The 10769-nt window shown below is 33.5% G+C and overlaps 2 protein-coding genes across 2 annotated transcripts; one reads left to right on the top strand and one right to left on the bottom strand.

Annotated features, from left to right (window-relative positions):
• On the top strand, positions 1–5912 carry LOC117326564. The gene is made up of 6 exons (XM_033883320.1): positions 1–455; positions 978–2239; positions 3488–3541; positions 3789–3907; positions 4180–4351; positions 4890–5912. Exons 4-6 carry the CDS (start codon positions 3834–3836, stop codon positions 5910–5912), a joined length of 1269 nt encoding a protein of 422 aa, XP_033739211.1. The 5' UTR covers positions 1–455; positions 978–2239; positions 3488–3541; positions 3789–3833.
• An 895-nt stretch (positions 5913–6807) lies between these two features.
• On the bottom strand, positions 6808–10454 carry LOC117326563 (Werner syndrome ATP-dependent helicase homolog). Its single transcript, XM_033883319.1, has 4 exons — positions 9974–10454; positions 9628–9784; positions 7564–8687; positions 6808–6872 (listed from the first exon to the last, which is right to left on the bottom strand). Exons 1-4 carry the CDS (start codon positions 10293–10295, stop codon positions 6808–6810), a joined length of 1668 nt encoding a protein of 555 aa, XP_033739210.1. The 5' UTR covers positions 10296–10454.
• Positions 10455–10769: the final 315 nt, after the last annotated feature.

The raw sequence follows: 10769 nt of genomic DNA, 5'->3' as shown, positions 1-10769 counted from the left end.
GAGAGTCTGGTCAGATTGCTATTTGAATTTTGTGACCGGTAGAGGGCGCTGAAAAATGTAAACAAATATGGCAACTCCAGTAAAAGAAACTGACAGAATTCGCTTTCCAGACAGTGACAGGTGTGTTTCTTGTTGTTTAGAAAACAAACAAAGGTACTACATAATCCGAAAAGATAAGAACAAGGGTCCTGCTTTTGAAATTGTATGTTACTGTTACAAGAACAATCTCTGTATCGAAGAAAATGTTGGGACATATGTGTGTTCGCCTTGTTATAAACTGCTGCTACGAATAAAAGACATGGACTGCAGACGGTCACAATTATATGACAAAGTTATGATGTCGTCACAAACATTTATTAAAGTCATATCTGTGAAAAAACGAAGTATGGCCATAGGAACACCTGGAACACCAAGACAATCTAAGTTTCCTGACAAGAGAGCTACTCCAGATCAAGGTATTTTCAGCATTTAATTTTTATTCAATATTATCATGCATGTAACAATCGGAACATATTCAGAAGAACCATTCTACCTTATATCCAGATTGTGTTTGATGTAAACGCATAATCTAAATAAATGATTGATAACTGAAACAACTACTTAAATTACGTCACAAATGTCTGCATCATAACTTGTTTATTAGGATTAATCTATAGCGTAAAGGCCAGATGATAAAGGCATGGAAATCTTTTTTTTCTGCCTGACTTAGATATGAACACGTAAATATAGCATTTGTTAGTTATATTACAATAATATCAAAGTCATAAAATATGATATGATGAGTGTTAACTCAGTAACATTATATGCTCAAAAGTTAATAATTAGTAATATAAAACTTGACATTATATATGTTTACAGTAGACAGGTGGTAGCTAGAGGTGATTATAATCTAGGAAAGGATATATATCTTCATGCACTTACACTGGCAGATATCTGTTACATATATATTATTTTCGATATTCAATTATGTTTTTCAGGATCCCTAGAAAAGCAGTCTAGACAACAAACAGTAATTAGAAAGCCATCAACAAGATCATTGTTTTTAACTCCATCAAAAAAAGCCTCGAGCTCATTCACAGAGGATCTCGCTGTTCCATTTTCACCTGGGCCTCAAAGTAGTAACCAACAAAAGAGAATCAAATCTTCATCACTTTCGGTTAAGAAAACCCTGAAACATACAGTGTCATTTCGATCTTCAAAACTCTGTGAACAGATGCTTCCAATTGTAAAATCATTAGCAAATGGAAGCTTCAAAAAGGCTTTATCATTACTTGTAAATTCTTCAGACCATGCAACCAAAGAAAATGCAAAGAAGGCAGTTAAGAAGTTAATTGAACAGGAATGCTGTGTCTTTTCAAAACAAACAAATGAATTTGAAGTACATTTACAGAAACGGGAAACTAGAGATTTGGAAAACTTCAACATGAAAGAAATTCAAAAGGATTTTGAAAGTCATGCACCCATGTTATGGGCATGTGCAACCCAAGCAGCAACCTCTGGTTATAGCAAGACATTCGATCAGGTTAAGGTTTGTGCAGCTTTGTGTGTTCTTTTGCAGGGACGTTCAAAAATGCTTAACTCTCTTCAACATGTTGTTGCCATAACAATGTACAACAACCAATTACAGAAAGATGGCTTTTCGGTGCTTGCAAAGCTGGGTTTTTCTGTAACCCATACAACCTTGAATGAAAAGTTGAACACAGCGAAAAAACTAAATGAGCAAGTAATGAAAACCTATCAGAGGAGGTTAGCAGACACTATTGCTGCTAAAAGTATTGTGGATAGGGTGAGCACTGAACACTCTTATGCAGGAGGATTAGATCAACCCTCAGTCATAGATGAACATTCCTATTCAACCATCTACCATTCAGAATTTCAACAACATGGTGAACCCCTAGGCTACAGATTTAACCTCGACAACCTGGACTTTCATATAAAAGTCAGGGAAATGACACAGGAACATCAAAATGTGTCGAGGCATTTTACTCAAATCATGTCTGTTGTAGATAGAGTGAGCTGTGAGGGTTTCACAGATGAGCCTGTCGGAAATTTGATGGAGGTTGAAAACAGCGAATTTCTTCCTACTGCTGAGGACAATTACACTCTTAGAAAAGACATGATACAGGTTGTATCCAACATTCTGATCGAACATCTGTCATCCTTCAAAATCTTTGAAAATATTTGTCCTAAACAATTCCAACATGCTTATTCAGCAGAAATGTCGAAGAAATCTATTGTGGTATATTATATATGTCACATTCAGAGTTGTTGTTAAAAGTTCATGTTTTTTTTCTTCATTTTGGAAGATTTGAATTTAATTGGATGCAATACTTTGATTTGATGCTTTGATATCTTGAGTTTTTCATGCAATATATCTTTCAATCTTTGCAATGATATTTGATATTTGCTATAATTAATGTAAAATCTTTTACATGAAGGAAATGGTAACCATAATAATAAGATTTATAACTTGATATTCTTCCCAAATATTTGTACAACTATCTAGAAATGAATGAGAAAAAATTTAACCTTTTAAATTTTGATAATTTATAATATATCAATTGCATCCTGTTACAATTCAATAGAATAGATTGTTAATTTTATCAAAATTATTGAAAAGAAAATTATTGAAAAGAAATGCATAAATTTCCAGTTTTATGTGGCACTAGTGATTTTCTTAGCCTGGATATATTCATTATATAGGGATCTGATCCTTATTAGTTACATTTCAACACAGAGGAATTTGTTCAAAATAAATTGAACTATCTGTGCCACATCAGAATTTGGAAATAAACCAATAATTCTCCAGGGAACTTAGGTCTGTATAGTGAGTCCTAAGTGTACCCATGGTAAAATAATTGGTTTGTAATTTATGACAATAATAATTATAATTAATTATGGTTTAATTTTAAAGGTATGAAAATTGTATAAAATATGGACCAAATCATTTATGCATGCATGTCATTGCATGTCCATTATATTCATAGTCATAATAATTCTTAGAGCTTTTTGAATACATTTATTAACACATGCATTTTGTGTACTGATCAAGTTTGTTAAGTTCAGATTTCTAACAAAATCAATGCATGCGTTTACTAACAGACATCTAAAATACTGCAGAAAACATAACCACAAAGTCATTTGTCTATTCAAGATATTTGGTTAGCCAACATTGAAAGGGGGTTGACATTTAACAATGTCAGACACAGAATTAAAATGGATATTAAAACATATAACAGTAGATCAACCTTCATGTTGTCAATAATAAGGGTTATATATATATATATATATATATATAGGATATATATATATATAGGGAAAGTTTGTTGGTATTGAATTTAAAAAAAAAAGTGAATTATTCTTTCTCTAGATGTCAATGTATGTACATGCCAAGGCCATGTTTTGTAATATGACCAGTTCTGCAGTATTTTATTGCATAATTCTGTTGAAATGTTAATTGTTGCAGTTTTGTTCCTTTTTGATGTAGAATCAGCAGTGTTTTGTTGGGATACTTCTTGCATTCAATTAGAAACATACAGTGGTAAGCATTGAGCTAAAATTTCCTTTATCATCAAATTTCTATGTATACACTTTAAAAGAAAAAGTATGAAATGACATGTGTACTAAAGTGAAAAGTATTTTTTGTCTCTTTTGCAAAGATTTGAAATGTTTTATAAATTGAAATATTGAAATTAACAGGAAAAAATATTTTCATACATCAACATTGTAATACCAATGCATTGTAATTACAAAATTCGATTTTAAATGTTTTACTTCAATTTTGATAGATACCACTTGGAATTCTGCTAAAGAATGAAAACAAAACCAATGATATGATAGAGATCCTTGAGCACTTACAACAGTATGTCCCTGGAGCCAGAACTGAATTGGAAGAGATTCAAGAAAGGTACATTTCAATACTTTATCAATGAACAGGCCAAAGGGCTAGTTATCAATAATTAACTATTTATTGATTTCAATTGCAGTTTTAATCTTTGATATTAATATATAGTGAATACAAACAAATTACAAATATACTTTTCATATTTTCAATGAATACATTAGTTATCAATACCTTGATAATGACATGTTTTAACTTATATGTAAACGATATGTAACTTCAAATATGTCAAGAAAGTGGGAATATAAATTCCATGAATTTCCTTGGGGTTTTTTCAGAGAAGAAACAAATCCTAAGATGCAAGCAATTCCAGTTGGAGGTGACCAATTGACGTGTGAGCGAATTAGAGGTGCACATATGGCTCGTCTTGATGGAGATACACAAGAGGAAAGATTGGAGGGTTTGATAACTATGGTGGAAGATTTTCATGAGAAAATAAATTTCCTGCAGGTAGTTATAATTAATGTCCAATTTATAACATGTTTTGGACCTTGCCTCTACTAGTACCTAGATGTGTTCCATCTTTAATGCTACTATTAACTTCATATATGTTCACAGAAGCCAGAGTGATGCACAATTCGGGGATCATAATAAATTTCTAACAATATCAAATAACACAAAGCTAGTCAAATTATGAACAACCAATTATTGTTATAGTGCCCATTTCAGTTTTTCATTTCTCACACCCATTGACCTTGTAGAGCTAATAGAATAGTTTGTAATCAATCTATGTCACTCTTTAATTTCAGAATTCAAACTTTTTGGAATATCAATGACTGTAGACTCTTTGTAAATTTACTTTTAGTTGTGTATTGTGAAGTTTTTTTTTCAAATTCTTTCCATTCAATATTTCCTTCTTGACATTTGGATTGGTCACATCTTATTGTCTTAAAAATATTACCCATCACTAACTGATATTCAGTCATATATTTTACTGTGCAATTGTAGATAGAGATCACTAGTTTCATTAATGATTATATTTTTTCAGGCAATGATGGACCGGTTCTACAAACCAGGAAGTGCACGAGAAACAGGCACATTGTATCAACTAAGGAATGTCATAAATAGAAGAAATGTCACAAAAAATGTGAGTGCAGATTATCATGCAGTTGGATCTTTTATTGACCTAGTGACAAGTGCTCATGTTATTGCAGCAGCTCTGAAAGCATTTGGAATGGATAGCATTGAGGATCCCTGTCCAAAAGTCCCACTGTTCACAGAATCTGCTGATGAAGGATCCAAAAAGAGGTTGTTAGATAAGATTGTTGGGGAAATAGTGGACACATTCTTCTTGAACAGCTTGACAGTAACAGTCAATAGGATTGAGGATGATGAAACTGCCATTGAAGGGCCAATAGTTGATGATGGAGTGTACAATTATGCCACCAATGTCACAAAATATGGGCTTCTCAGGAAAATCTATGTTCTAGCTACTAGAAATGGGGATGGTATTCGACAGATAAGACACTGGAAGTATGGTCTATTAGTATATGACCTTTCACACAAGATTAAGTACAGACTTGAATCTTTCTTGCTTTTAGCAGGTGTGAATGCACTTTTCACAGAGAAGCAAAGACATCAGATAATTTGGAATCGGTTTGTCAATTTGTCTGGAGGAAAAGACAAGAATCTGGATGGGGATTATGTCATGGAACTGCTTAACAAGTATGCAAAGGGTCGTGTTAAATTACTTGGACCAAATCAAACTCCAGAGATTGTTGACCGCATAGGTAAAACAATGATGTTCTGCCACAATGTCAATGAGAAATTGGAAAGAGAAATTGGTGTTCATCCAGCAGGAATACACCATGCACAAAGAGACAAAACACAAGATATAAAGGCTGTTGTGAACCAACTGAAGAATGCAAATGTGTTTTCAGTCATAAGAGGTAGGCAACATGACTCTTTCCAAGAACAGTTTGATATGTTCCAAAATGTCAACTCGCATGCCTTACACAAATGGTTAAATGTCAAGAAGCAGGAGTATTCAAATGGAAAGTATGCATTTTAGATTATCATGTGTTGTACACTGATACCAGCTACCAGGAGAAAGGACATTTTAGTAAGTTTCCAGAAGTTAAATTTCTAAAGTTACCAGCAAGTTACCAAAAAGTGTGTGAAATCTATGTAGAATGACAGTCGGTTATGTGCAGTTTGAATTTTTATGTTGATTCATCTTAAAATACTGATATTTTGTATATTTATGTCAAGTACATCATTCATTGGTGAAATTTAAAGGATTATTCAAAATCAATGGAAAGTAGGCATCTGAAATGTGTTTCAAGTTGTAAAATTTGTTAAGCTACTAGAACATGTACACCAGATATGTGGAATTTACCATGTATGTATAGCTATAGAATGTGGGTGGTGTATGTGCAGTTTGAAAATTTTGTTATGTTGATTTAACTCAAGATATTGACATTTTGTATACAGCTCACATGTCTTATATATAAAGTGTATGCATGAATTATTTAACTTCCATGTGTACATGTGGAGGATTAAATTAGCAATATCAGTGTCAGAAGATAAGACATTTTATTTATAATAAATTACTAAGTATTCATGATCAGCTGTGATATTGTTCAACACTGGAAATTAGGTGTTTTCAAGTACCTATATATTGTGATTAATTAATAATCTCAGGTAAAACATCTTTCTTGCCTTATTAAAAAACTTTTGAAAGTCATGATTTTTCTTTAGCAACACACAAGTAGGAGTTGTATGCATTTACTGGTACAATAGAACCAGCTAATAATGGGTGTATAGATAAATAATTTGTGAAATATATACAGACCTATGAAAGGTAGGAGTGGGTATTGCAAACAATTTTCATATCGCAATATAATGCAGTCTTTAAAGGAATATGTGATATATCATGCAAGTATATTCAAGGTTTCAATATAGAATTATCTTGAAGTGTACATATCCAAAATTCTGCTGTTGAAATCCCTCAAATAGTTGTTGAATTTTGCTGCAATATATTCAAATATTGAAAATCATATCATGATCACAATCTCACTGAAAAATATTGCAATAGATATATGAGTTTTGCAATATAATTGCCCACCCTCAATCAAGATACACAAGACACATTAAATCTCAGAGGAATATTTTCATATAAAAATTTAACACATACACTGTATTTGAAATAATAATATTTTAATATACCAGGCAATATAAGGATACAGTTAGGTAGATAAAGATGAAATATTTGACATGCATCACATTTATCTGTGTCTAATGTATTAACATTACCACATGTGTGGCCTGCCTCCTTACACTGCAGGGAAGGATTCAGCTGACCTTTTCTGGGGGAAGATGACCTGGGGTAATTGACACCTAAAGGCTATGGCGTGAAACATCTCCAATAGCTACATCAACAAAAAAATTGCTTCGCAAATTTTTCACTCACTTTCTCCCTCATTTCTGGTGTAGAAAAATGAGGGAGATCTCCCTCATTGAATGTTTCAGAGGTTGACATGTCTGTATCAGTACTAGTTAGCTTAAGGCTTTAGAATACATAAGGAAGGGTTTTCCTTTCTAGGTTGCCTGTTGTATAAAATGTATAAAAAATAGTTCATCAATAAAAATGAACGTGTAATAACATCATTATTAGTTGTAAATTTGTATTGTACATAAGCCATTTGTAAATATTTGTTTACGGTTAATAATGTCCATCACTGAACTTGCAATCCTTTGATCAAATATGTACTCTGACAATAGGTCCTCTATACTACCTATATATTGAACATTGTTCGTAATGGAGTCAATCAATGAAACACTGAGTCCAGTTGAAATATCTGTGTTCAATAGAGATGGAACACTGTTCTCCTCTACCAGCATTTGTCTATATTCGTGTAGGTTGACGGAAATTTCTTTTTGTTGAGATTCCGACACAACATGACACACCACTGTTGAAGCTGCTGCACACAAATCATTATCTTCTTCTAAGTCTGAAAGAAGGGCAGTATGTAAATCTGGACAATTTGAGCACTTACAGTTTCTGTAGCAATTATCACAACATAAATGTTGTGGATTAATTTGCATATTAATGCTGACATCTGGAGTAAAGTGTTCTTGTAACAAAACACGCCGACAGGTATCTGCAGTTGCATATGACCTCATCTTGTCATCTGTTGAAGTTTTGCTAATGTCCATTCCATGATAATACAAAACAGACATAGCACTTCCTCCATCCCGACCACTCCTTCCGAATTCCTGCATAAACCCTTCAATAGACCTTGAAGCCCCCCAGTGAATAACCATATTGATGTCGGGCACATTGACTCCTAAGCCGAAAGCTGAGGTGCAAATTACAATCCTACAAGTACTGTCAGGATTTGGAAAGTTATCCATGATGATCTTCTTACATTTTGTTGAGGTTGAATGGTGATACATGGCAAATAACCGGTTTTTTGCACATTTAGTTCCACAATATGCAAGGTCTCCCATAATATCTGTAAACAGTTTAAATAAAAGTGAACATGATTTTATGCTGCGACAATATATGACAGTCTTTGGATACTGCTGCTTTTCTGTCCTAAGGCGTTCAACTAACCACAGGAATGCTGCTTTAGGATCATATGGTGCTTTAACACAATTTAGGGTAATGTTTTGTCTGTTACAGTTTCCGACAATCACACTTGCTTGTTCCATACAGAGCTTTTTCTTTATTAACATTCGGGAATTTGGTGAAGCCGTGGCTGTCAAAGCCAGCATACCAGCTTTTGGTAAAATGCTTCTCAGCTCTGCTAATCTTCCATAATCCGTTCGGAATTCATCTCCCCTGAAAATAATCAAGATAAAGCTCAACAGTGTTATCATTACAACAGCATTTATACCACAATTTGGAAGAATTATATAGAACAGGAGTTCATTTCACTTAGAAATTTAGAGAATTCTTAGAATAACAAGCATTGTGTGAGTATTGCTAAACCAATACATGTCCCCTACCGGCACATATACATATATATATATATATATATATATACCTTTAGCCAAATTTCAGTAAAAATGTTTACAAAACTGAAGCATGATCATTTTATAGAAATAAGTTCACTCCAAACAATGTGTAAATTCAACTTAATGTTTCCTGCCCCTAAAAGATACTCCGGTATTAAGTCTACTGTATAAAGAGTAAAAGAATCTAAAGTGAATTATTTCAATTTAAATTGAAATGTGTAATAACAGCCTTAGATTGAAATATAAACATGATTATGCATAGCACAGCATAGTAGTACACTGATTTTATTCCAAAAGAATCTCATATCAGTGAAGCATTCATTACAGAGCAAATTTAAGTTCATAATATGCCAAAATTTAAAAAAAATGAAAATATTTTTTTTCAGTTTTAACTGTACAAAGAATCAGCATCCTTATACCATTATTAAGTGAATGGTGTGCCATTATAAAACTTTAACCTAAAAAATACAGAGAAAAAAGTTTTAACCATACAAAAGTAATGCCACACACCGAAAGAATCTCTATGCAAATTAAAGAATCAGCATCCTTATACCATCATTATACCATTATACCATCATTATACCATCATTAAGTGAATGGTGTACATGTGCCATATAAAACTTTAACCAAGACTTTAACCGGACGGACGGACGCAGGCAAAACATATATAGTCCCCCAGGTTTCACCCGTAGGGCACTAAAAATAAATGTTCTTTTTATTGGGCATGCTACTAGCAATGTTATGTAGAATTTCATATCACTTACCATTGTTCTACACAGTGTGCTTCATCAACAACAATGGCTGCAACTCTAGTCTGATATGTTTCGGAAGAAAACAGCTGTCTCCATTCCCCGTGGAAAAGGGCTTCTGGGCTCATCATCAAAATCGGGACTGTTCCATTTTTCAGCTCTGTATCAGTTTCTGAAGCAGAATGGGTAAATTTACTAAATGTGGTTTTATAAAATTCATTTAAAAGTAGATCTATTACTGTATAGTTTGACGTTCTGTCAACAATAACAATGCATTAATCATACTGTATCTACTATAACAGGCATAACTTTTGAAATATCGGAAACTCATTCGAGCACAAGCACATGTAATGTAACTCACCTCTTGTTTGCTGTTTACTTGCGTATACACAGCGGATCCCACTAGCTTCAATATTGACAACCTGGTCTTCCATCAGAGCAACCAGTGGGGAAACAACGATAACAATACTGTCAGTTTTGCTTTCATATGCATCCACCAGAGTTGGTATAAGCGAATAGATGATAGTTTTCCCATATCCTGTCGGTAACACTGCTAAAACGTCTTTCTTACTCATAACGACATCCTTCAGAATAGCGAGCTGCAAATCTTTCAGTTGGAAATCGATGTTTCTTTGCACAAGCGTGAACTCCAGAGCTTCTTGAAACTTTCTCTCAGTCGCCATTTTGTTTGTTTTCTTTATTTTGTGGGTGTGTAGCTGTCAGCCAATGAAAAACTTTACCGATTTTTCGGTAAGCCTCGTTTTGGTATCACAAAATTCAAATAGCAATCTGACCAGACTCTCGTTTGAGGCAGTCTCGAGCGAGGACGAGAGTCTGGGGAATGCGAGACTACAAGGAGCACTTGATTCGGAGTAAGCTCCCCTTACAAGGCTGCACAACACTATTTTAACATATACGGAATAAACGGAATGAATGAATGAAGTATGGCGAATGCTAGCCCTCGTGTGTGAGGACATTTTTGTATTTTGTTGGTGTCTTTGAAAATAAAATTTTTGAACAAAAAAAAAAAAAAAAAAAAAAAAAAAAATTTACACAGGAAATTTAGTTTTGCCTACAGCGAAAAATGATGACTCATGGTAAGATTGCGGGAAAACTTAATGTACAACATATGTCAAAACAAGATCAATTCTGTATTT

This window comes from Pecten maximus, chromosome 4 (assembly GCF_902652985.1).
Source record: "Pecten maximus chromosome 4, xPecMax1.1, whole genome shotgun sequence".
Classification (NCBI taxonomy): Eukaryota; Metazoa; Mollusca; class Bivalvia; order Pectinida; family Pectinidae; genus Pecten; species Pecten maximus.
Note: the sequence above shows the minus strand (reverse complement) of the source record. Positions and strands in the feature narration are given on the sequence as shown.